The sequence below is a fragment of the Lissotriton vulgaris genome, chromosome 3_1 (genome assembly GCF_964263255.1).
Source record: "Lissotriton vulgaris chromosome 3_1, aLisVul1.2, whole genome shotgun sequence".
NCBI lineage: Eukaryota > Metazoa > Chordata > Amphibia > Caudata > Salamandridae > Lissotriton > Lissotriton vulgaris.
This window is the reverse complement of record NC_141689.1, coordinates 141,904,777-141,932,122: the sequence shown is the minus strand read 5'-3', so window position 1 is coordinate 141,932,122 and position 27,346 is coordinate 141,904,777. Positions and strand designations below refer to the sequence as shown.

The 27,346-nt window shown below is 48.2% G+C and overlaps 1 protein-coding gene across 3 annotated transcripts in view; it reads right to left on the bottom strand.

The window, feature by feature from the left end:
- LOC147726104 (uncharacterized) overlaps positions 1 to 27,346 on the bottom strand; it is a 64,066-nt gene that overhangs the window by 15,870 nt on the left and 20,850 nt on the right. Inside the window, exons 1-3 of one of the 3 annotated variants that reach the window (XM_086960208.1) lie at positions 24,779 to 24,793; positions 22,114 to 22,180; positions 9,172 to 9,295 (exon numbers count right to left, since the gene is read on the bottom strand). In XM_086960208.1, coding sequence (XP_086816334.1) covers positions 9,172 to 9,256 — 85 coding nt within the window. In that variant the 5' untranslated portion in view covers positions 9,257 to 9,295; positions 22,114 to 22,180; positions 24,779 to 24,793. Of the gene's footprint in view, positions 1 to 9,171; positions 9,296 to 22,113; positions 22,181 to 24,778; positions 24,933 to 27,346 lie in introns of those variants that run through there. The other 2 variants (XM_086960207.1, XM_086960209.1) reach the window with 2 other exon arrangements.

Genomic DNA, 27,346 nt, shown 5'->3' with positions numbered 1-27,346 from the left:
TGGTACTTAAAAGGAAGTCTTCCTGTGTGGGGAAAAGCTAATCTTTGTGCATAAGCACGTGATTCAGTACTACTGTTCGTTTCCCCCCCTGACTGGGAGCTAGTAACTGTTTATTGACCCAGTGAAGTAAACCTCGTCGAGTTCAGATCCAGGAAAGAACAGCCACTGAAAGTAGATTCTGGGGGTAGAAGCAGCTGCCAATGTAGTGCTGAGAGTACCTGCTAACTAAGTAGGAGTATAAGTACCTCATAGAGGCTGCTGGTGCACATGTAACATTCTTGTATATCTGAAACCTCTCATTGGTTGTGTACCTTTTTGGTGGTTAGAGGTGCTGAGGTGGAAAAGTATAGAGCACTTCACAGAAGTCGAGTCTAACCAATTTTGAAGTCTAATATAATGTACTGTTGATGTTGGGTAACAATATAATTTAGCAACTGGAAAAGTATTATTATTATTTTCATGTCAAACTGTAAAGTGCTAAGCTGTGATTTCTAAGGACAAAAAGAGCAAAGAATATTTTTATAAACAAGCTCGTATTTTTCCAAACTTTGGTGTAGTGTCATTTTTGAATGACATTGCGTTGATTTACTGCTGGGTGGTTTGCAACCTTTACACATGTGCCTTTAGTGATTGTGTCTTACCCTAGGCCAGGCTACCCTAGGTGACCTGACATACTTAGGTTCCAACAAGTTGGTGTCTAGCGGTGGGATCCTGACTGTGGTTGCAGCTACTCAGTAGTAATTGAGCGTAATTCACTAGCCTACACCAGGAGTTTTCTCCTAGCGGCCCTCCTAATTTTTACTTTTGTTTTTCCAAATTTGTTCCTGGTGGTGGGGTGGAGGTAGCTTCAGGTTGCCCTTGCAACTCAAATTTCCTTGTGTGTATAACTTGGTATTGCTTGTTGAAAAATGGAGTTTGCACTAGAGAAACTAGACACCTATTCTGTGGCTCAGCTGAAAGATTTCTGCCAACAAATGGGGGTATTTTTTAAGCATGGTGCCAGAAAGGGGGAACTCCAGACCAGTCTAAGGGCTTGGGTGGAGGCACACAAAGAAGGAAAGGAGGAGGATGAAGGGGCAGACCGGCACACAGTGGTGGAGATAGATGGATTATTCCACTCTGAGGGGGAAAACCTACTCCCAGGACCAGTGTCCTACTCCAGAAGGGGCAGTAGCGCCTCTGGGGGAAGCTTAACTGAAGCAGAGCTCGCTGACAAGAGGGAAAAGAGGCAATTAAAATGGGAGTTGGCTAAGCTGGAGCAGGAGAAGGAAGAGAGGAGGATGGCTCACGAGTTCAGGTTGAAGGAGCTAGAACTCCAGGCCCGACAACGGGGGTCCTCTCCTGTGATGAATGGTGGCAGCGAATCCAAAGACACAGCCAGGGAGTCCAGACCCTATTTGCCAAAAGACCTCATTGCTAGCTTTAGTCAGGGAGATGACATAGCCAAGTGGTTGGCTGCCTATGAGGTCTCCTTAAGAGCCCATGGGGTGCAGGAGAAGCACTGGGGGGGTGGTTTGTATAAGTACATTCCTCCTACTGGTCGGGACACCTTGTTGGCCCTGGAACCAGAGGAGCAAACCAACTACCCCACCATGAAGCTAGCATTGGTAAGGAAGTTTGGGCTTACCCCAGAAAGGTATCGCAAGAAGTTCAGGGGGAGCCACAAGTTAAGCACCCAGAACTGGGTGAACTTCCTTGATTACGCAAGAAAGGCATTGGAGGGCTGGGTCAAGGGCAGTGAGGTGAAGGATTATGAGGGGTTGTATGATCTATTTTTGAAAGAGCACCTCCTCGAGAAATGCTTTCCCGAGGTGCGCCAACACCTGGTGGACAGCAAGCTGACCAATCCCCGGAAGCTTGCAGAGGAGGCGGACAGCTGGGCAAGTACCCGGGTGTCCTCAAAGGGGACTGGAGGGGATTCCCAAAAGGCCGGACAGGGCGCCCCCCAGAAGAAGGAGGGGGGAGATAAAAAAAAGGGAGTTCTCTAAAGGTCCCCAAAACAATTTCCAAGGAAAGGGAACAGGTTTCACCCCTAAGGCAAACCCGCCCAGAAACCCTAATCCTGGCCAAAGCCAGCAGCCAAGGGTTCTCCACTGCTTTGAGTGTGGTGGTGTTGGACATTTTAAAGGAGATGTCAGATGCCCAAAGATACCACCCCCTCCCACCGGAGGAAAACCACCGGGAGTAGCTAGTGTAGCGCTCGGGGAGGAGTTGCCCTTAGATAAGGGGGGTGAGTGGGCGGGTGTCACCTTAGTGTCCCTGGGAGAACGGGAGATGGTTCCTAAGATCCAGGTGCCCCCAAATACTGCTAAGTATGGGCAATAGGTCACCATCAATGGCCAGCGAGGGGAGGCTCTGAGAGATACAGGAGCCAGTATGACTATGGTGAGAAGTCAACTGGTGTCTCCAGAGCAGGTGGTTCCCCATGTACTCCACCCTGCCGCGATGGCTGACGGCAGAATGGGCCACTATCCAGTGGCTGAGGTTCCCTTTGAGTGGGAAGGGGTTGCAGGTTCACTTCGAGTTGCCGTAAGCCCTGCCGTGACAGTTGATTGTCTGCTGGGGAATGACATGGAGCACAACACTTGGAGAGAGGTGGAATACCGGACGCACTCTGCGATGCTGGGTACACCTGACTTGGCCTGTGTGAGCACACGGTCTGCGACTGCCCAGAGAGGGAGTTCGCCTGGGTTGGAGCCTGGAATAATGGCCCAACCCGCTGCCAAAAAGGGACAGACCCGAAGACAGGAAGAGCCTGCTTCGGCTTCCACACCCCATGTGACAGATCGGCTACCTGCGGTGGTGGACCAGGAGTCCATGGAGGGGGAAGTAGACTCTCTGGAGGATTTACTCATCCCTGCTGAGTGGCATGTGGAGGGAGGTCCTACCAGAGAGGAATTCTGTAAGGGGCAGAGGGAGTGCCCTACCCTTGAGGGACTGAGGCGACAGGCTGAAGCCCAGGCAGAAGTTGATGTTACGGGACACTACAATATTTACTGGGAGGATGGACTCCTCCTACAGTGAACCCAAGGTACCCTTACCTGGTTCATCAAGGGCCTTGGTAGTCCCGCAACAATACCGAGCCTTTCTGCTGGAATTGGCTCATGCTATACCCTTGGCAGGACACTTAGGTCAGGACAAGACCGTTGCTCGGCTTGTCATCCACTTTTACTGGCCTCAGATGAAAGTGGCGTCCAACACTTACTGTCGGACATGTGTATCCTGCCAGGCCAGTGGGAAAACAGGGGTGAAGCTGAAGGCTCCCCTGGAACCACTTCCAGTCGTTAGCACCCCCTTTGAAAGGGTGGGCATCGACATTGTAGGGCCTTTAGATCCACCAACAACAGCTGGTCACAGGTTCATCCTGGTTCTGGTGGATCATGCCACACGGTACCCAGAGGCAATTCCTCTGAGGACAGTCACTGCACCTGTGGTGGCTAGAGCCCTAATGGGGATCTTTACCCGAGTGGGTTTCCCCAAAGAAGTTGTGTCTGACAGGGGGACCAACTTTATGACAGCTTATATGCGGGCAATGTGGAGGAAGTGTGGAGTGACCTACCGGTTCACCACTCCTTATCACCCCCAGTCAAATGGACTGGTTGAGAGGTTCAACAAAACCTTGAAGGGCATGATCAGAAGTCTGCCCGAAAGCCTGCGGAGGAAATGGGACGTCCTCCTACCCTGTTTGCTATTTTCCTACAGGGAAGTGCCACAGAAGGGAGTGGGCTTCAGCCCCTTCGAACTTCTGTATGGGCACCCTGTACGCGGTCCTCTCAGCCTGGTGAAGGATGGTTGGGAGAAGTTTCCCAGGAAACCCCCCCAGGATGTGGTGAGCTACATGCTGGCCTTCAGAAGCCGAATGGCGAAGTTGTGGAAGCAAGCTTCTGACAACTTGGAGGCCAGCCAGGCAGTCATGAAAGAGTGGTATGACCACAATGCTCACCAGGTGGAATTGGAGCCTGGCCAGAAAGTGTGGGTGATGGAACCTGGAGAGCTTAGTGCCCTCCAGGATCGCTGGACAGGCCCATTTGAGGTGTTGGAAAAGAAGGGTAAGGCCACATACCTGGTGGACCTTAAGACCCCTCGACAGCCCCTACGGGTGCTGCATGCCAACCGACTCAAACCCCACCATGAGAGGCCCGAGGTCATTTTAATGATGGTGACTGATGGGGAAGAGGAAGCGGAAAGCGAACCTCTCCCAGACTTGTTCTCGTCTCAAGAGAAGGATGGGTGAGTGGAGGGAGTGATTCTCTCTCCCACTCTAACTCCTGAACAGCGGGAGGACTGCCACCAGATACTGGAACAGTACTCTACGTTGTTCTCCCTTGTCCCGGGAAGGACTCACCTGTGTACCCATGATGTGGACACAGGGGACAGCCCACCAGTGAAGTCGAAGACCTACCGGCTGTCCGACAAGGTGAAGGCTAGCATCCATGGAGAGGTTGCCAAGATGCTAGAGCTGGGAGTTATAGAACCTTCTAACAGCCCTTGGTCCAGTCCGGTGGTGCTAGTGTCAAAAGCCGCTCCACCAGGCACCACACCAGAACTGAGGTTCTGTGTGGATTACCGGGGACTGAACTCAGTTACAAAGACTGATGCTCATCTGATCCCTAGGGCGGATGAATTAATTGACCGGCTAGGAGCTGCCCAATACCTAAGTACCTTTGACCTCACTTCAGGGTACTGGCAGATCTCCTTGACAGATAAAGCAAAGGAAAGGTAAGCCTTCTCCACGCCTGAGGGACACTTCCAATTTTGTGTAATGCCCTTTGGGCTCAAAAATGCCCCTGCCACAATTCAGCGGCTGGTGAATCAGGTCCTCTCTGGAATGGAGAGATTCTCCGCTGCTTACCTGGATGACATTGCTGTCTTCAGTAGCAGTTGGGAGGACCATTTGCAACATTTGCAAGCAGTTCTCCAGGCCCTGAAACAAGCTGGCTTGACAATCAAGGCCAGCAAATGCCAGATTGGGCAGGGGTCGGTTGTGTACCTTGGACACTTGGTGGGTAGGGGGACAGTGCAGCCCCTGCAGGCAAAGATTGAGGCAATCATGGCCTGGGAACCCCCCAAGACACAGACTGAGGTCCGAGCTTTCCTGGGCCTCACAGGCTATTACCGTCGCTTTGTGAAGGGGTATGGCACTATTGTAGCGCCTCTCACAGAGCTCACCTCTAAGAAACAACCTCGACGGGTAGTTTGGACGAATGCTTGTCAGCAAGCTTTTGAGAAACTGAAGCAGGCAATGTGTGCGGCACCGGTCCTGAGGGCCCGAGACTTCTCCAAGGAGTTCATTGTCCAGACAGATGCATCAGAACATGGCATTGGGGCAGTGTTATCGCAACTGAATGAAGAGGGCCTGGATCAGCCTGTAGTCTTCTTATCCAGGAGATTGCTTCCCCGGGAACAGAAGTGGAGTGCAATTGAGAGGGGAGCTTTTGCGGTGGTGTGGGCTCTGAAGAAGCTGCGGCCATACCTGTTTGGCTCGCACTTCCTGGTTCAGACTGACCACCGTCCCCTTCGTTGGCTAATGCAGATGAAGGGGGAGAATCCCAAGCTGTTGAGGTGGTCCATCTCCCTACAGGGAATGGACTTCCGGGTGGAACATCGGCCTGGAGTGGACCACGCCAATGCAGACGAACTTTCCAGGTATTTCCACCTTAGTGATGAGGACTCCCAAGGGGTTGGGTAGCCCTCCCCACTTTCAGCTGGGGGGGACGCGTGTTAGACCGGTCTGATTTTTTGGCATAGTCCCTCCAATTTATTATTTATTTTGTCCCCTTTTTGCCCCTCATGCCTTTATTTATTTTTGTGTCCACTAGCTTTTTCAAGGTGTTGGTCTAGGTGATAGGTGCTTTTTCACCCTCATAGTTTTTCACCTCAGGCCTAGAGGCCTTTCCTGACAGGAATTCCCTTGGAGACACAAAATGGTGGCTACCAACTGTCATACCTGGAACCTGTCCCATAGGATAGAGTAGGGCATTCCAGAACCTTCTGGTCCCTTCTGGACCTCTGAGGGTCAGCCTATAAAAGGTGGAATGCTGGTCAGCCATTTGGTCTTACCAGAGGGAGTCAGCTGGAGGACAGGCTGTAGCTGAAGGTGGGGGTAGGATAGTCAAAGGGTTGACCTATTCATTCACCACCCTTCCTCCCTTGGGTTACTTGACTTGTCCCTGCTGCTTTGGATTGCTGGAGACCCTGGGCGCCTGACCAACACCTAGTCTAGAAGTACGGGGTGTGGAAAGGAGAAGGAGACTGCAGCGCTGTGGAGCGCAGTCCTCTGCCTAGTGGAAAGACTTGAGAGAGACTTTTGCCGAGCATTGCTCAGAAGGAGAAGGGCTAACCTTTGTGGCCCCCTTGTTCAGCTCCTCAACTGAATCCTGCCCCTGGTTGCCGTGGTGTCCCCTAGTAATAAAATCCCACAGAGTTCCACCTCCTACCTGCTGTGGCCGATTACTGGCTGTGGAGAGGAGCGAGCACTGAGGGAGCGGAAGCGGAGTGTAGCCGAACCGGTCTGCTCGCGAGCCAGCGCGTGGTGAGCAGTGCAGGATCGGAGCTGTGGCCACCGGTGCTGTGAAGAGGGGAGAGGTGTAGCGAGGAAGTTGCTTCATTGCAGGAGCAGCCCTGTTGTGTTTTCCCCGGTCCCGGAGTGAGAGGAGCGGAAGGGGAGGCGCCGTCGGGAGAGCGCGATCTCCAGTGAGGAGACACTGCACCCCTGCGCATGTCCGGTGGAGCCGACGGGCTCTGAGAGGAGGAGTCGGCCGGAATCAAGGACGAGGTACAGAGCGGCTCCTGTCAGCGGAGGCGCGCCCTGCCTGCATCAGCCCGGAGGTCGAGGGGCTGGGTAGGCGGAAAGTCCGCAGTCATTCCTTGGCAGAGGGTAAGTGTCATTACTGCTCCTCCCCGCGCCAGCACCGAGTTTGAACAGCTGGTTGGGCAGGAAGTAGCGGATTCAACTGCTGCCAATTGGAGCTTCAGCAGAGCCCTCCTGTCGGCTCAGCCCCCTTGAGACTCGGACCCTAAAGTCTCTATCAGAAGTAAGGAGTGTGTGGGACGAGGGGAAGGTTAATCACCCCAAGGGACTGAGTAGTGGTACTTAAAAGGAAGTCTTCCTGTGTGGGGAAAAGCTAATCTTTGTGCATAAGCACGTGATTCAGTACTACTGTTCGTTTTCCCCCCTGACTGGGAGCTAGTAACTGTTTATTGACCCAGTGAAGTAAACTTTGTCGAGTTCAGATCCAGGAAAGAGCAGCCACTGAAAGTAGATTCTGGGGGTAGAAGCAGCTGCTAATGTAGTGCTGAGAGTACCTGCTAACTAAGTAGGAGTATAAGTACCTCATAGAGGCTGCTGGTGCACATGTAACATTCTTGTATATCTGAAACCTCTCATTGGTTGTGTACCTTTTTGGTGGTTAGAGGTGCTGAGGGGGAAAAGTATAGAGCACTTCACAGAAGTCGAGTCTAACCAATTTTGAAGTCTAATGTAATGTACTGTTGATGTTGGGTAACAATATAATTTAGCAACTGGAAAAGTATTATTATTATTTTCATGTCAAACTGTAAAGTGCTAAGCTGTGCTTTCTAAGGACAAAAAGAGCAAAGAATATTTTTATAAACAAGCTCGTATTTTTCCAAACTTTGGTGTAGTGTCATTTTTGAGTGAAATTGTGTTGATTTACTGCTGGGTGGTTTGCAACCTTTACACATGTGCCTTTAGTGATTGTGTCTTACCCTAGGCCAGGCTACCCTAGGTGACCTGACACACTTAGGTTCCAACAAGCCTGAATTGTTACACTTGTAGGGTGTGATGTTTGGTGGTAGTGTTGATTCTGTCGTTGGCGGCGCTGGCAGGAGCAATTGGATAAGTGGCCTCTTAAGGAGGTTCGTGGCATTTAATTTAGTAGTAAAGCTGAGAAAAATCCTAATTTTAAGACTTTTGGTATTCACAGAAGGCCTTTAGGAGTCCGAAAGTTAAGAGCTCTAACTTTACTACTACTAAATTGAGAAAAATCCTAATTTTAAGACTTTTGGTATTCACAGAAGGCATTTAGGAGTCCTAAAGTTAGGAGTCCTAACTTTACTACTACTAAATTGAGAAAAATCCTAACTTTAAGACTTTCGGTATTCACAGAAGGCATTTAGGAGTCCTAAAGTTAGGACTCCTAACTTCGGTGAATACCGAAATGAGTAAGTGCCTTCTGTGAATACCAAAGTGAGTAAGTGCCTTCTTTGAATACCAAAATGGTAGTAAGTTAGTTCTGTGAATCGGGCCCTAAATGAGGATCTGCTGGTGGAGTGCAGGAGTATGTGTACTGCTTTGGTTTGGAGGATAGAGTTTGTGATAATGCCATCTTGAGTAAAGCAACGCACCGTCTCTGGATAGGTTACTAGCTTTTGCCCAGAAAAGTGATGGGTTCAGTGGGCACAGAGCACCAAGGCTGTGCTAATCATGATGGACAGTGTTCTTAAATGCTTCTTTTTCAGGAAGAGCCACGAGTTGCTTTTGTCTCTTCCTCTGGACTGCATAAACCATGACGTATTGATATACTGCATGCAGAGATGCCACATGGCTTGACTTCCTTTCTGTCAACTACCCAATCCAGCGGCTTATACACACACACCGCTTTCTTCCCTGTATACTAACTTATCAAATCATGACTTTACGTACATGGATACACTCTTCTCTGTGACCCTGGGGCTCCCGTTTAACAGATGCTAAAGGGCACAACTTTCTGTTGTGTCAATTTGGTAAACACAGTAATAAGTTCAACCCTCTTTAAATTAGGAGAAATTTGAGTGTGGAAAATAACCTGCAGGAAAATAGTGGTCCTAAATCGGGTGCAAACTCCTGAACCATAGGTAGAGCAGCTCAGAGAATAAAGCCTCCTGTGATCATCACCAACCAAGAGCATGGGTACTATGGAGACATCATTCAAGCTATTTAAGCTGCAACATGTGTGTAGTGTGTCATTGACTTCATGAAATCTGAGGTACCTCCAAGGAATGACTCCACCACTGAGGTGGGTATGATCCCTTCTTTTTATTAGGGTGAGATGGCCTTCAGCCCTCTTTCTGTGGAGTGAGTGTGTCTAATAGTGTCATGAGCACCGTTATCACTGCATGAAGTCACTCTTTATTATAACGTAAATGAGACTCCTGTGACAGACAACTTACTGTAAATGGCAAGTGGACCAGAATATGAACTTTCTAGGATGGAGAGCAGGATAACCAGTGAGTAAATCAGTATTCGGGTCCCCATGGTGCAAGGTTTGAGTGATTTGCTAGCCGGGTCTTCTTCCTGCATAGGAGAGCAGAAAAATACCATGAATCACTTATGTAGGATACACAGACAACGTTAAACCTTAAATATCTGAAGCAACGACTATCAAGTACGGTATTGTGCCTAAAATTTGACGAGATGGAAATTTGTTCTTGGAAAGGTAACAACATTTGCAGGAATTTGCCTCTCCCTCAGCTCATCCATTCTCCTGAAGAGCTACACTATTCTGATTAGAGCCTGAGAACATAACCCTTACTGTCTCAGAAGCTTTGTTTCCTAGTTTAACAGAGGTTATGTACATTCACTGCCCACCACTTCCATGCCGGATATTCAATGTCAGAAAAGTCTTCCCCAATTACAGGCAGGGTGTACAGTAACTACTCACCTCCCTCTCTGTGTCTACTGTGTTTGTGGCGTGATTTTAAGGAGTTATATACAAGCATTGTGAACTTGTATAATGAGAGGGAGCTGTCTGCATTGGTCTACTACCAATGACACTGGAGTTGTGAAATAAGACATAACCCAATGTGAGGCTATTTCCTGTCACTATTTTCATAGAGATAGGCATCTGAGATAGGCTGCACTCTGGTCCAATTCATAATTAAAGTTTGGAAGGCCCAGGAAATGATCCACCATTCCAACATAACAAAGCCACTTCTGCACCTGTTTGCTGTCTTGTATCTGCTCATTATGGTCCAAGCAAACCAGAGAGAGCAAGCTCTATGACTGCAAAATACCTTTTTTCAGCTTACCAAGATTTTACAATGGCTTTAAAGCTGGCCCATTGTTTATTATTGTTTTGCCTTTTTGCCATTTTCAGTTACTTTCTTCTCATTCAGTTACTAGGCTTGTCCATATTGTGTTTGTTCCTCCCCTAGATAATAGCATCTTCACTTGCATTCTTGCACTGCTCACTTTCAGATGAGCTACTTTTTTTATTTGTGCTTGAGCACTCCACTAGAGTGCATGTATTTTCCACCTGTCGTCCTCATGTGAAACAGCAAAAATGAGAAGAAATTAAGCATTTCTCCTTGTTTTGCCATTTTTAGACCAGGTTTTCCCTGGTCCTAATTTTGGCACCGCCTACTATTTACGCTACCCTTGTAAATAGGAGGCAGCATTAAAATCAATGGGTAATGCTGTGGAATGCCCACCGCAACACCCATTGCACACCCATTTCAGGCTAAGTGTAGTATAAAAGGGGGCCTTATTACAAGGTGGTGTGAAGCCACTTTAAGTGGCAAAATGCCACCTTGTAAATAAGGCAAAGGTTTTATCGCCACAGGAACAACATAAAAAGTGACATTCCTGTGATGATAGGGACTTGTAAATATGCCCCTAAGTTTTCAAACTTCACAGTCTCTATGCTTCATGCACAAGCACCTTTAACATGTGATGCCTGCTTTGGGGCACTGGAATAATGCAGCAATGGACAACAAAATTATGTTGCAGTGTTGACTAAATAGTGCAGCAAAAAAAGGCTGCAGCGTAATGCGGTACATTTTCTGATACTCTATTATTTGGTTCTTTCATACACATTCTACCAGCCTCTAAAATGATTTTGCCTCATTAGAACCAGTGTAACATACAAATGCAGCAGTGACAAAAATGACCAGTCAACCTTTTCAAAGGAGCCTCCACTTGCCAGCAACACAAATCACACTTTTTAGTAACTGTTGACCCATTTGATCGACTACTGGGTATGATAAGACTAGTTATCTTGCTAGAAACATCTTTTTTTCTTTATTAAAAAAACATGAAATGTAGTCTGTGGCTATTGTGAAGTTCTTTCTCTTATGTCTTGGAACAAGCTTTGTGCTATATAAGACTGCCAAGGTAAAATAGTGAAAATCTTCTGGTTACTTAAGGTAAGTGTATGTATGAATGTATGTGTATCTAGCTAGGGCTATATAAAACTCTCAAATAAGTACATTAATAATTTGTTAGTGTTATGAGTGTGTGTGAGTGTGTGAATGCACCTGTTTATGTGAGGTGAATGTTTGGCCACCACACCACTACCTGGTAAAATTACCTGCCACCACTGCTTTTAACACAGAGATCCTTTTGTTATTTGTAGCTAATATGTCACAATTCTATATTAGCACAGTGAGCCAACATCAAGGAACTTCACGCGAACTGAAAGGCATTACTTTAGAAATCAGTATGTGAGTATGCAGGGTGATCAGTATGTGGGTTTCCAGGGCCACAGTGTTTGAGTGTGCAGGGCCAGCAGTGTGTGAATATGGAGGGTAATCAGTATGTGGGTGTCCAGGGCCAGCAGTGTGTGAGTATGCAGGGAGAGCAGTGTGTGAGTATGCAGGGTGAGCAGTGTGTGAGTGTGCAGGGGGAGCAGTGTGCGAGTGTGCAGGGGGAGCAGTGTGTGAGTATGCAGGGTGATCAGTATGTGGGTGTCCAGGGCCAGCAGTGTGTGAGTTTGCAGGGTGAGCAGTGTGTGAGTGTGCAGGGTGAGCAGTGTGTGAGTAAGCAGGGTGATCAGTATGTGAGTATGCAGGTTGATCAGCATGTGGGTGTCCAGGGCCAGCAGTGTGTGAGTGTGCAGGGTAAGCAGTGTGTGAGTATGCAGGGTGAGCAGTATGTGGATGTCCAGGGCCAGCAGTGTGTGAGTGTGCAGGGTGAGCAGAATTTGAGTAAGCAGGCTGAGCAGTGTTTGAGTATGCAGGGTGATCAGTATGTGAGTATGAAGGGTGATCAGTATGTGAGTAAGCAGGGTGATCAGTATGTGGGTGTCCTGTGCCAGCAGTGTGTGTGTGCAGGGTGAGCAGTGTATGCGTATGCAGGGTGATCAGTATGTGAGTATGCATGGTGATCAGTATGTGGTTGTCCAGGGCCGGCACTGTGTGAGTGTGCAGTGTGAGCAGTTTGTGAGTATACAGGGGGATCAGTATGTGGGTGTCCAGGGCCAGCTGTGTGAGAGTGTGCAGGGTGAGCAGTGTGTGAGGGTGCAGAATGAGCAGTATGTGGGTGTACAGGGCCAGCAGTGTGTGAGTGTGCAGGGTGAGCAGTGTGTGAGTTTGCAGGGTGAGCAGTGTGTGAGTATGCAGGTTGAGCAGTGTGTGGATGTCCAGGGCCAGCAGTGTGTGAGTGTGCAGGGTGAGCAGAGTGTGAGTATTCAGGGTGAGCAGTGTGTGAGTATGCAGGGTGAGCAGAATGTGAGTAAGCAGGGTGAGCAGTGTTGGAGTATGCAGGGTGAGCAGTGTGTGAGGATGCAGAGTGAGCAGTATGTGGGTGTACAGGGCCAGCAGTGTGTGAGTGTGCAGGGTGAGCAGTGTGTGAGTATGCGGGGTGAGCAGTGTGTGAGTATGCAGGGTGAGCAGTATGTGAGCATGCACAGTGATAAGTATGTGGGTGTCCAGGGCCAGCAGTGTGTGAGTGTGCAGGGTGAGCAATGTGTGAATATGCAGGGTGAGCAGTGTCTTAGTTTAAAGGGCCAGCAGTGTGTGAGTGTGCAGGATGAGCAGGTTGTGAGGGTGCAGAATGAGCAGTATGTGGGTGTCCAGGGCCAGCTGTGTGTGAGTGTGCAGGGTGAGCAGTGTGTGAGGGTGCAGAATGAGCAGTATGTGGGTGTACAGGGCCAGCAGTGTGTGAGTGTGCAGGGTGAGCAGTGTGTGAGTTTGCAGGGTGAGCAGTGTGTGAGTATGCAGGTTGAGCAGTGTGTGGATGTCCAGGGCCAGCAGTGTGTGAGTGTGCAGGGTGAGCAGAGTGTGAGTATTCAGGGTGAGCAGTGTGTGAGTATGCAGGGTGAGCAGAATGTGAGTAAGCAGGGTGAGCAGTGTTGGAGTATGCAGGGTGAGCAGTGTGTGAGGATGCAGAGTGAGCAGTATGTGGGTGTACAGGGCCAGCAGTGTGTGAGTGTGCAGGGTGAGCAGTGTGTGAGTGTGCAGGGTGAGCAGTGTGTGAGTATGCAGGGTGAGCAGTGTGTGAGGATGCAGAGTGATAAGTATGTGGGTGTCCAGGGCCAGCAGTGTGTGAGTGTGCAGGGTGAGCAATGTGTGAATATGCAGGGTGAGCAGTGTCTTAGTTTAAAGGGCCAGCAGTGTGTGAGTGTGCAGGGTGAGCAGGTTGTGAGTATACAGGGTGATCAGTATGTGGGTGTCCAGGGCCAGCTGTGTGTTAGTGTGCAGGGTGAGCAGTGTGTGAGTATGCAGGGTGAGCAGTGTGTGAGGATGCAGAGTGAGCAGTGTCTTAGTTTAAAGGGCCAGCAGTGTGTGAGTGTGCAGGGTGAGCAGTGTTTCAGTGTGCAGGGTAAGCAGTGTGTGAGTATGCAGGGTGAGCAGTGTGTGAGTATGCAGGGTGAGCAGTGTGTGAGTATGCACAGTGGTCAGTATGTGGGTGTCCAGGGCCAGCAGTGTGTGAGTGTGCAGGGTGAGCAGTGTGTGAGTATGCAGGGTGAGCAGAATGTGGATGTCCAGGGCCAGCAGCTTTTAAATGTGTACATGGTGAGCAGAGTGTAAGTATGCAGGGTGAGCAGTGTGTGAGTATGCAGGGTGATCAGTATGTGAGTATGCAGGTTGATCAGTATGTGGGTGTCCAGGGCCAGCAGTGTGTGAGTATGCTGGGTGAGCAGTGTGTGAGTGTGCAGGGTTAGCAGTGTGTGAGTGTGCAGGGTGAGCAGTGTTGGAGTATGCAGGGTGATCAGTTTGTGGGTGTCCAGGGCCAGCAGTGTGTGAGTGTGCAGGGTGAGCAGTGTGTGAGTATGCAGGGTGATCAGTATGTGGGTGTCCAGGGCCAGCAATGAGTGAGTGTGCAGGGTGAGCAATGTGTGAGTATGCAGGGTGAGCAGAATGTGGATGTCCAGGGCCAGCAGCTTTTAAATGTGTACATGGTGAGCAGAGTGTAAGTATGCAGGGTGAGCAGTGTGTGAGTATGCAGGGTGATCAGCATGTGAGTATGCAGGTTGATCAGTATGTGGGTGTCCAGGGCCAGCAGTGTGTGAGTATGCTGGGTGAGCAGTGTGTGAGTGTGCAGGGTTAGCAGTGTGTGAGTATGCAGGGTGAGCAGAATGTGAGTAAGCAGGGTGAGCAGTGTTGGAGTATGCAGGGTGATCAGTTTGTGGGTGTCTAGGGCCAGCAGTGTGTGAGTGTGCAGGGTGAGCAGTGTGTGAGTATGCAGGGTGATCAGTATGTGGGTGTCCAGGGCCAGCAGTGTGTGAGTATGCTGGGTGAGCAGTGTGTGAGTGTGCAGGGTTAGCAGTGTGTGAGTATGCAGGGTGAGCAGAATGTGAGTAAGCAGGGTGAGCAGTGTTGGAGTATGCAGGGTGATCAGTTTGTGGGTGTCCAGGGCCAGCAGTGTGTGAGTGTGCAGGGTGAGCAGTGTGTGAGTATGCAGGGTGATCAGTATGTGGGTGTCCAGGGCCAGCAATGTGTGAGTGTGCAGGGTGAACAATGTGTGAGTGTGCAGGGTGAGCAGAGTGTGAGTATTCAGGGTGATCAGTATGTGAGTTTGCAGGGTAATCAGTATGTGGGTGTCCAGGGCCAGCAGTATTTGAGTGTGCAGGATGAACAGTGTGTGAGAATGCAGGGTGAGCAGTGTGTGAGTATGCAGGGTGAGCAGTGTGTGAGTATGCAGGGTGAGCAGAATGTGAGTAAGCAGGGTGAGCAGTGTTGGAGTATGCAGGGTGATCAGTTTGAGAGTATGCAGCTTGATCAGTATGTGAGTAGGCAGGGTGATCAGTATGTGGGTGTCTCGTGCCAGAAGTGTGTGTGTGCAGGGTGAGCAGTGTGTGAGTATGCAGGGTGAGCAGTGTGTGAGTATGCAGGCTGATCAGTATGTGAGTATGCAAGGTGATCAGTATGTGGGTGTCCAGGGCCAGCAGTGTGTGAGTGTGCAGGGTGAGCAATGTGTGAGTATGCAGGGTGAGCAGTATGTGGATGTCCAGGGCCAGCAGTGTGTGAGTGTGCAGGGTGAGCAGTGTTGGAGTATGCAGGGTGATCAGTATGTGAGTATGCAGGGTGATCAGTATGTGGGTGTCTCGTGCCAGCAGTGTGTGTGTGTGCAGGGTGAGCAGTGTTTGAGTATGCAGGATGATCAGTATGTGAGTATACATGGTGATCGGTATGTGGGTGTCCAGGGCCAGCAGTGCGTGAGTGTACAGGGTGAGCAGTTTGTGAGTGTACAGGGTGAGCAGTTTGTGAGTGTACAGGGTGATCAGTATGTGGGTGTCCAGGGCCAGCTGTATGTGAGTGTGCAGGGTGAGCAGTGTGTGAGTATGCAGGGTGAGGAGTGTATGAGGATGCAAAGAGAGCAGTATGTGAGTGTACAGGGCCAGCAGTGTGTGAGTGTGCAGGGTGAGCAGTGTATGAGTATGCAGGGTGATCAGTATGTGGGTGTCCAGGGCCAGCAGTGTGTGAGTGTGCAGGGTGAGCAGTGTGTGAGTATGCAGGGTGATCAGTATGTGGGTGTCCAGGGCCAACAGTGTGTGAATGTGCAGGGTGAGCAGAGTGTGAGTATTCAGGGTGAGCAGTGTGTGAGTATGCAGGCTGATCAGTATGTGAGTATGCAGGGTAATCAGTATGTGGGTGTCCAGGGCCAGCAGTGTGTGAGTGTGCAGGGTGAGCAGTGTTGGAGTATGCAGGGTGATCAGTATGTGAGTATGCAGGGTGATCAGTATGTGGGTGTCTCGTGCCAGCAGTGTGTGTGTGTGCAGGGTGAGCAGTGTTTGAGTATGCAGGATGATCAGTATGTGAGTATACATGGTGATCGGTATGTGGGTGTCCAGGGCCAGCAGTGCGTGAGTGTACAGGGTGAGCAGTTTGTGAGTGTACAGGGTGAGCAGTTTGTGAGTGTACAGGGTGATCAGTATGTGGGTGTCCAGGGCCAGCTGTATGTGAGTGTGCAGGGTGAGCAGTGTGTGAGTATGCAGGGTGAGGAGTGTATGAGGATGCAAAGAGAGCAGTATGTGAGTGTACAGGGCCAGCAGTGTGTGAGTGTGCAGGGTGAGCAGTGTATGAGTATGCAGGGTGATCAGTATGTGGGTGTCCAGGGCCAACAGTGTGTGAGTGTGCAGGGTGAGCAGTGTGTGAGTATGCAGGGTGATCAGTATATGGGTGTCCACGGCCAGCATAACAAACCCCTTGTGACATGAATACGTGTGCAGTGTCTTGCATGTCAGGATTACTACCTCGAGGTACCTCATTACCTTAAACTCCACTCTGCCTTGAGGAAACTCATTTGTGGCGGGCCATGCGTGGCCCTGGTCCCTCCTGTATGAAGGTTCATAGTTTCCAGGACAATACACTTGTCAGCAGTCTGCTATATCATCGGCAAGCTAGGACTTGTGCCGCCTCCCTACAGCTGGTCTTTAGCTTTAGCAATGTCATGCTGTATTTTTGGGTGAAACTACCATGCTGGTGGGTCTTGTGGCTCAAATATTGATTACATGCATGTATGGAATATCTGCAGCATTCTCTTGGGTTCGTTATAACAGATATTACATGTATTTGTCGCAGGTAAGGTGGAGCTTTACTTCTCTCCCGGTCCTCATCCCCATCTGATGTCCTATAAACCTTTGTCAACCAAGGTCCGACAAGGCACATCTACCGATGCGAGCAAACATTTTGAGTTCAATTTGGTACCCTCAAATCGACCTTCAGATGACTTGATCACCTGGATGGGAGGGTGCGAAGCGATGGTCAGCACTCTCCAGAAGTGTTGTGCAAGATCATTTTAGGCTGTTGCATGTTGCACCACATTGAATGGGATGGAGCTTTCTAGTAAAACTTACCCCTGAACTACTGTCCCATCCTGGTTTGTGGGATGGGGACACATACCAGTGGTCAGGGTCTGCAGATGTATGATTAGCGGCTACACATTGCACCTGAGCTGCTAATTGGAGCACTTCACAAAATCACCAGTTGCATTACACAAGGTCAGATTATTTTTTTTGTTTTTAGGTGCATGGAGATTTACAGCCTGATTCATCATTCTCCCGTTTTGCGAGCCCCTAATAGCGATTCATAACGAATCGCTATTAAGGACTTGCAAAACGGGATTCATGTAGAAATTGCAATCATTATTGCGATTCCTACATGTTCCTTATTTGTGATTAGCAAATTGCTAATCGCAAAAAAGGAATAACTCCCCATGCATTCCTATGGGCCTACAGGCCCATAGGAATGCATGGGGAGTTATTCCTTATTTGCGATTAGCAATTAGCTAATCGCAAATAAGGATGCGATTTCAAGGGTGCAGGGGTGTCCAAAGGACACCCTGTAGCACCCCTGAAATGTAATCTACATTGGTGTTGCGCACACACATGTCCAAAGGACATGTGTGTGTGTAACATGCAACTTAGAAAAATGCATTTAAATGCATTTTTCTAAGTTTTTGCTATTTACCGAGAGGTCTGACCTCTCGGTAAATAGCGGCCCAAAATTGCCATTTCGCAATTTTAAAATGCTTCATGAATTGCATTTAAGGTATCTCAAATAGAGATTCCTTAAATTCAATTCTTCGCAAATGTGCGAATTCTTAAATAGCGAAATTTGCATTTGGGATGATGAATCCCAAATGCAAAAATTGCACTCGCAAAAGGCAAGATTCTGAGAATCTTGCCCTTTGCGAGTGCAATTTAGCTTGATGAATCAGGCGGCTAGTGAGGCCAAAGCCTTTCCTATTTATTCATTATTGCCCTTCTACCTAACAAATGGAAGCATGTTGTTGTTGCTATGTCTAGTGCCCCTTTACCCAGAGTCTGGGACAGAGGGCAAAGCTGGGAGCTTGCTGGTAAACGGATGGTACGAGCAGTGTTTTGAATGGAAAAGTCTGGAGAAATATACCTAGCGAATACAGGCCTTGGGGAGGAGGGATGTGGCATCTTCGCCATTGGAAAGTACTTCACTGTTTTTTTTCATAGATCATTCAATACTGTAGTGATGATGCCCCACACAGAATATTATAGTGCTGTTGACTTGCCTCGATGCACTTATATTTCTGTCTGTGCACTAAAAAGCCTTGTTTTCATAGGCTGCTCAATACTGTAGTGATGCAGTTGCATAAAGAGGGACTATTTATGATGTTTGTCCGTAGGCCAATGGCCGCTTGTCGGAGGCTTACCAACAGACATGGTAGGCTTACATTCCGACCGCTGAATAAATTATGTTGGCGGTCAGAGTGTAAACCGGCTGAGGAAACCGACTGAGTTCTGAGAGGCTACAGTCGTAAGCCGCTCCTAATCCCTTATGGACGGCATTTCTGCTTTCGGGGTTATGATGTTGGTTTCCGACAGCCTTCCCATGTTGGCCTTTCTACCATGGAAAGGCTGTCAGAGAGTGAATTTGAGAGCCCCTTACACGGCAATCTTCTCCCCTGGCCCTGGTTGGGGATCTGAGTTGCCCCCCATCACATTCCTGCACCAAATGGCAGGCACCTCATCGTGAGCAGCCTGCACACAGGCATTGATGTGCAAAACCTTACAAATTATACGATGGGAGCTTGTGCTGCAGTCGGTTTTTGGAACACTGCACAAGCTCCCATTGTAAAATGCACGTTTGCACCATGTGCGGCCACATCCTCATTCAGTAAGCGGATCTGTCGAACTATGGTCGGGTGGTTCCCTCACCAAAATGGTATAAGGCAGACGCAAGTCCGCCCAACATCGTAATGAGGGCCAGAATGATATATTGCTGTTGACTTGCAACGAGTCGCTTGCCTTTCTGTCTGTGCATTAAAAAGCCAGGGAATGTGTACGTAAATGTTTCCTGGGGCAAGCATGCATTCCTGCATCAATCTGCAAGTCCCAGTATGTAGTTGTTGTATAGCTCTTCAATCCCTGGTGGCACAGCACCCAGGATAATGTGCTGAATGGCTGAACACTTATATGGTCCCAAAGGTGAGACATATTGTCTATGACAATGCTTGTTGTGCTTCTCTCCCACATCCTGCACTCTGTGTTTCCCTCTCTTGCCTCTGTGTTTTCTCCCTTTTGGGTTTCTCCCCTCTTCCCTAAATATTCTGCTTTTCTCCTACCTACTTTCCACCCCAAACTTTCAAGAACAGTGGTTCTTTTCCTAAGTGGAGTTTTTATGCTAAAAATCTACGGGCATATTAAGGAGCCCCTTGCACCTTTGTAGGGCCAGTTGTTTTGATGCTCGGGTAATGGAAACTACAAAATCATATTTATGAGGTCACGCTAAGCCAGTTTGTGTGGCTTTGAATGGCCTCGTAGATGTGGAGTAAGGTAAGGCAGTGCAAATCTCTACGTTGTCTTATTCTGCGCTAGGGAGGCGCTCCATGAGCATCATGGTAGGTTTTCCCATGCAACACCAATGGGTTTTGATGCTTCCCCAGATTTACAAAACCATGTAAACACGAGGATGTGCCAGTTGCTTATGCCTCCCTAGTGGAGGCACAACAAGGAGAAATACATTCATTTCTTCATCCTTTTTCTTGGCCTGGGCGGTAAATTCCGTTCCGCTTGCTGAATTTGCAGAATTTGGGTAATTTTATGTTCCACGGAGAACGCGAAATTGCCCAAAATTCTGAGTTCTGTGGCTTCGCGGAATTCTTTGCTTGTTCCTGTTCTCAAAATGGGTGTTTGCAAGATATTTCCCCTGAGCATGCAAACAGCATTCGCAAACAGGAAAAAATCATTGCAAACAAGCAATTCTGCGTGTTCGTGGAATTTCTGTGTGCTCGCGGAGATTTTTTACTGTTTCCTGGAGCTTTGCATGGCATGACAACGCAAATTCCGCCCACCCATACTTTTTTCGTCTTTTCATGTGTGCTGCATTCTGCAAGTACACATAGAAAGAGGATAAAGCCTGCTAGGATTGTTGTTGTACAGGAATGTGGTCCTTTCTGCACAAAAACAATTGTTGCCGACAACACAGGCTCCCTTGCACCGTGGCGGTAGGCTGCTGAAAAGAGACCAGCACTGGGGGAAAGAACAGGAATTCTTTATATTGGATAAATGTAATGCATCCTGCCCCTTCACTTTGACCTATGGCAGTGGTGCAAGGTGACTTCAGGGAGTCCGCGGAAGGTCACCACTACACCCCCTTACTCCTCTACACTTAAGATAGTCATGAGCTATTGAGGGGGCAGCCTGTGTGAGCAAAGGGGTGCAATGCAGAAGAGGCGCATCTCCCCCTTCCTGAGGTGGGCCTACCTGGGTGTAACAACATGTTCAACTGGCGCAGATGTCACAACATCTGTCCATGATGAGGGGTGTCCTGGAATATGTATAATGCAAATTTACTGAGGTGATTACTTGCATATTATTTGACCATTCTAACAAATAAATGCGTTTTGCTATTTTTGTGAATAGTCTAGCCTAGCCCAATCAGAAGGTTGGTTAGCAGCATTTTGAGGTCATTAAGACAGCAGTGATAAGTGCATGGAATCTGCTCCCAAGGTATGCCCACGGGAGATCTTTGGGACCAGAAGCTCATGTGTATCTACACAACAGAACTTGTGTGAATAAAGCCCATTTTGCACCTTTCCGGATTTGCTGGCGCACCCAAATGGCCATAAATTATTGTTTTTCTTGATGTCCTATCTTGATCCAGCCTTAACATTCAGTAAAGAAACTCTAAACACAGGGGGCCTCATTTATGAGGCCCCTTGCGCCATCGGAACTTCACTTGTCATGAAGTTCCGTGGCGCAGAAGCCTGCGTGGTATTTATCAGGCAGCAGTACGCCAGTTTTGGTGGCGTACTGCTGCCTGATAAATATCAGTCCCTTTAACGCAGTGTTCTGCGTTAAAGGGGCGTGCAATGGGTGTTGCTGGGGGCGTTCCCAGCAACATCCATGCCCTTTTGACACTGCCCCACATGTACCAGAAATCGTAACTCTGAAGCAGTGCCAAAAGCTTACGCCTCCCCAGGGGAGGCGTAATGGAGGCGCAACAGGGAGAAATGTCTTTATTTCTCCTCGTATTTCCTTTTTCTATGTGTGCTGCATTCTACAGCACACATAGAAAGAGGAAAAGCCTCTTGTGATTATTTTTGTACAGAAAGGTTTCCCTTCCTGTACAAAAATAATCTTCCCCGCAACGCAGGCACCCTTGCACCATTGTGCAAGGGTGCCTGCGCTGGCGCAGGCAGCCCATTGTGCGCCGGCGCAGGGAAAAAGGACAGGAATGCGCCGTATCTTATAGATACGGCGCATTTCTGCCCTTTTCTTTTGCCGTACTGAAGCGCAGCAGGAAGGCCTGCTGCGCTTCCCTGCGGCAAAAAGTCATAAATGAGGCCCAGGGACTTTTTGGGCAGGTGGGTCAATACAAAGCTAGACTTTCAAGGATCTTAAGTCTTTGAGTCACTCAACAAAGGATGAATTAAAGTATGCGTTAATAGGCTACATATCTACGCACTGTACATTGCACAGGCAGCTGTGGATGTAGGGCTGGAAGAGTGTGTGTTAACCATTGTGTGAGGACGTGAACTTCATTATTATTATGTTTTGTGCAGTTTTAAAAAAGCAAACTTGGCCTAAGGGCATCATAGCACTTTACATGAGAATTAGTAAGATTACTACACATGCACATGCTGCTTTTTTAAGCATCTTTTTTATGCACTAAGCGCATTTTCAGAGTCAGAAATGTTGAAAAGAAGTTTGTTAAAGAGTAGGCAGTAGTCCAGGGGATCCCGGCCATATCACAAGTAAATAAAAGAACAGAGAACTGCTCTTTTTAAACACAGTTCTGTCTCCTCTAAAGAATACAGGCTGCATTAATAATATATTGCTTTATTAAAAAAACAATCGCAGGGATGGTGTTCTCCTGCCACAACAGGCCTCCATCCCTGTGATGGCCTCTAATCATTGTGAGTTGCAGTTTGCGACCTACCTAAATCATGAGGTAAGTCACATTCCTACTCACTACTATGAGGAACAGCACATCTGGCCCCTTCTCCCTCAGTGCCGAAGCTCTCGCCCTTCTGCCACCTCTTCAGGAAGGATAGTCAGATTTGGGTGATAATGTAAAATATGTAGACAGGAGATAATGTTACCAGAATTATTGTTAGTATTTGATAATGAACACATCATGTTTGCAGTGGCAGTGAGTATTTTATCTGTGACATTATTCTTAAACACAGAAGAAGACAAGCAACACCCAGGAAAAGGCCTCTTTAGCTCCATCCCATTTCAACCATCGTGTCGGGACAATGATACACTAGTTTAAAAGGGTCCTTTATCTCATTAGAGCATGTAGTACATTAAGAGGCATATGTATAAGGAAATGGCGCAGCGCTGCGCTGGGTCATTTCCAGAATGCAGGGATGCTTCGTATTTACAAGAATATGGTGCACCTGTATGTTTTCCCTAGCACTGGGGGCTAAAAATAGCTGCCTAACACCAACATAGACAACATTGTGACATTGTGCAAAGGGACACCTTCCTGCTCAGAAACAATAATTATTGGCACTTTGCCCTTTCTATGTGTGCTACAGAATTCAGCACACTTAGAAAAAACAAACCAATGTATTCCTCCTGCCTGCACCAATCTAACTCCTGTTTTTGCATTTTGTTAGGTTTTGGTGCTGGCTAAGATTTACACATCCTTGTAAATCTGGGACAGCGTCAAAAAGCCATGGGTGTTGCGGCGGAACGCCCACAGCAACACCCACTGCACGTCACTTTCATGCAAAACCTGCGTGAAAGGATACCAGGATTACAAAGAGCCATGCAAAGCGGGGTAACGCCACTTTGTGAATATGGTGCAGGGCATTGTGCCACCAGAACGTTGGAAAAAGTGATGTTTCGGAGGCGCAATTCCCTTGTACATATTCCCCTAGGTTTGTGGTGGGGCTTTGTTGCACTAATGCAACACAGCATGATTCCTTAGTGAAGTTGGTGCTCACTGCTGATTTCTTTGTTGCGTATATGTCACAGGTTGGATTTTTGTCTAGTCTAGCTTAGCCTTTCAATATTCTAAGACCGATGAATTGAGTAACAAACAAGTGAGTAATAGTAGCTTTGATTATTTACAATACTTAGACCTGCTAACATTTGCTAAAGTGAAGTAGTGTGGCTCACTGGTTAGAGGCGGCAGACCCGAGAGCAGAGGACGGCCCGGGACCAGGGTTCGATTCCCGGCGCGGCAGGTTTCTGGACCAGGGTTAGCGGACTCGATAATTCTCTCGCCTCGGTGCCCACTCTGATCAGCGACCACACTCGGCAACTCTGGGCATTAGCTTGCCTCATCTTCACTAACGGCCCCACCAGACCGCCGGGGATGCCTGGTCTCACCCTGGAGATACCCATTAAGGGACCATCTCTCAGGGAAGCCAGGAAGGGTTTCGCAGCGGTCGAAGCGCCTTGGGACCCTCCGGGTAAGTAGTGCGCTATATAAATGCCTATACATACATACATAAAGTAATAGTTTTACAAAACACGCTTTTCGCACATCTGGCTTGCCTGCAATACCCCAAATTCAGAGGGTGGCGCTATTGATCCTTGATTTAGAATTGTGAAGCAGAGAGTAACTGTGGCCACCACATATGCAATATGTTGTTACTCTGGTAGTGGGGAACTGATTAGTGCTGTCACCAGACAGCCACAGATGTGTGCAGGCCGGTGCTGACAATGTATTTATTATTAAAATAGGGTAATGCCAGCATGTCTTCACACCACCTGCTCTTAGACACTCATTTCCCAGGATTGATGTGTGTCCACTATGTTGCAGAAGGGTAAAGAAATGGTGCTTTGTGATAGGGCGGTGCCAGATTTCAGCAGAATGACGTCATATGCTGTAGGTCAATGTAGGCTGATCTCAGTTGCATTGCAAGACCCACAAGAGACCCATCCCAGCATTTCTCAAGAGATCAGACATGCATTGCAGGACTGCACTGACATGTTACATGTGGACTGTACTAATGGGCCTCAGTGGAAGTGCAGTGCAGTGCAGTGGACTGCTGACGCTTCCGCGTGTGATGCCATGTAGACGCTAATACAGTGCACTGACTCTCTCAGCAGAGCTCTACTGGTGATATAGTCACAGTGTCACTGTGCATAGGTGCAGGGTGCCTAGAACACAACAGTGTGCTATCACAACAGTGCTAAACAGCACACCTTCTCCATCATGGATACAAGTATCCCGAAGGCCTCTGCGGTGCTGTGGGATCAGGAAGTTAGAGAGGGTTGCATGATCCACGTAGATAGTGTCAGGAGTGAAGGTGGCCAGAATCCGAGCAGCTCACTTGGAGGTGAAAGGGCGGCAGTCTTGACCTCTTAGTGTCCCATGGTGGAAATATCAGGGCAGAGTATGTTGGTGAGTTGATGGGACCACTTATGATATATGAATTCCTCCTGTAGGCTTACATGTCTACACATTTCCTAAACATTTCTTGCAGAAGTCGTCTTCTGCATAAAAAAGGTTTGCAATGTACGTTTCATTCAAAACATGTGTAACAAATTCGATTTTTCTTATTTTGCTGTAGATTCCCCACACAAATAAACATTTCCTGCTGTGAAATCTGCTTTTTTATCTATTCAAACTACATAATGTTGCAAAAAAGAAACCTTTCTACATCCTTTCTGCTCACCTTCTGTCGGATTACTCGCCTTTGCCTGCTGCTCTCTTCTGTCAGCTGGGGGGGCTCTCCCACACCCAGTGAGTGATGGTGTCAGGTCTCGCCTCTGCCTGCTGCTCTCTCCTGTCGGCTCAGGAGGGATCCCCCATGCTGAGTGAGTGATGCAGGAGGGGGGCTCTCTCTAGATATAGAACCTGCAATGCAAAGTAAGGGGGCGGTCTGGAAGTTAAACATTTTTCCACAGAAACAGAGCGATCAATCACCTTCAAGGAGCTGGAAGACAGTGAGGTATCTCGGCAAATATTTGAAAGCAAATGTCTTGTTTTATCACGTTTAGGCCTGTCATGTGCACCTCAGACCGGACTGTAAGAGTAAGAGACGCGATTCGAACGCGAACAAATCCAAAATGGGTCTCGCACCTTGTTTAAGAATAGCAGCGCCCTGCCTGTGCCTTATATCATATTTAACCCCCCCCCCCCCCCCAATGAAAGGTGCCCTCTCCAAACGAGTCACTCGATGCTACCGATGCAGCTTCCCGGGTTCATGTAGTAAGGATGTCACCCAAGGTTCAGGAGCCCAGGACATGTATAACATTCTGGAAGACCGGAAGTGGCATCGAAAGGCAGGACATGTTTTAAACTGTGACTTAGCTCTAAAACATCATTTGAACTCCTGATTTGGCTACCCTGATTCATTGTTATGGCATTTCATACAAAAGGGCCTAATGACGTATTCCTTAGTGCAATGAACACCCAACAATCTGGGTCCGGGTGTCTTTGTCATCTGGTGCCGCATTGCGCCAAGATGCGAGTGCGCGTCATTCTGCGCAAATCTCAATGCAACTGAGACTGGCGGGAAAGTTGAATTGCTGCAACTTTACATGGCATCAGGGCTTTAAGTGGGATGAAAAAACTGGGGGGTCTCTCAAAGGGGTGTGGCCAGTGCAATTAGGGGCGTGGCTTTAAAACACTTGCTAAAAATCTGTGTTTAGCATAGTGTGCCGCCCGACTTGTATTTTGGTGTTTCTGTCATTGCATCCAGATATGTGAGACAAGTAACATCATACCTACAAAAAGTAAGGACTATTGGCTTTGTCAATGGTTATTAGTTGCATAAGATAAATAAGCTGCAACTACGGCTTTTTGCAATTTATATTGAAAAAGCTTCCAATTAAAGCCCTGGTGACCCTACCACAATGTTGCTGTTCTTGCGTTTCGGAAATGGAAGTGAAATCCAGAGAGAAAATGACTCCCTTTAAATGATTTCCCTTCCCACACAATGCTCACCTGGCATGACGTCCACTAGTGAGAAGTGAGCAGTGTGAGCAGCGCACATCGATGTGCCTGCTGTCTCGAAACGGGTCTCAATCGGGCTGTTTTGCCCCCTGGCACTTTTGGCCTGACTGCAGTAACAGCAAACTGCTGTCTCTGCAGTCCGGAAAAAAACGGAGAGCCTGTGCCAGGGCTCAAAACAGAGCCCGATAGAGACCCGTTTCGAGGCCCCCTTTAAAAAACTGCCGGTGCTCAGACCCCTTGAGACCCGGCCCACTTAAAGCCCTGCATGGAATGTAACAGCAAAAGGCTTTGCATTAAGATGTGTGTGTAGTGAGGAGTCCACAAGAATGATTCCTTAAAGTTGAGTTTATGTAATACAGACAGGGGCAAGCAGGGAGCACGCACGTCCTTCGCGCAGGAAGTCCGCACAACTGCACCCCCCCCACCCCCCTCACACGGAACCTACACATATTCATGAGATAAACGTCTGCACCCAGCAGCTCCACAGTGTGAAGCCAGGGCCGGCTTTAGCCCCCTCTGCCTTGGCCTCCCTCACTACCACCCTTCAATGGTGCCCCTCAAGCCTCTGTAACCACTCTCTCTCAGATGCAGTTAATTAGGTTTACAGCGCCGCTCATACCAGTGTAGGGTTTCAGAGCACTTCACCTCACACACAATAAACAGAGACGATCAATCATAGTTTAAGAGTGCTTGGTCTGGAGAAGCAGAAACTCAGAATTTAAAATGCAACAACCTGGCTGTGGGCTCTCTGAAATAATCAGAACTGATCTCTATCCAAATGAACCGTTTTTCCAACATTAGGATAATAAAAGATGGTAAAAATTCATAATACTCTCATCAACACCTTGGAAGTTTGCAAGCAGCTCTTAGATTACAGTTACTAGCCTACGGTTCAAAGTTACTGCAAGTCAAACAAGCATTTGCAATGCAATACGTATCAGATTTGCCTGAGTTGAAGCTCCTGGCATTGCAAAATGACAATGCATTTTATTTATGTGTTCAAAAGCAACTCATAAATAAGAGACATTGTCATTTAAAAAGGCAATAGTTCAAACTCTTGCAAATGCGAGACCTATTGCTTTGCAAATGCTTGTTATATCATACCAGCTGCCTTGTGTCAACTTCTGTGTTAGACAGAAGTACATTTTCTATACCCTGATTGATATTCTGCACTTTTACCACCAGCTAAAGTTTATCCTGTCATAACAAGCCTAATATGTCCTAAATGCAACTGTAATATGAATTATGATGTTAATTAAAGCAGCCCCTGTGCTGCACCCGTTTA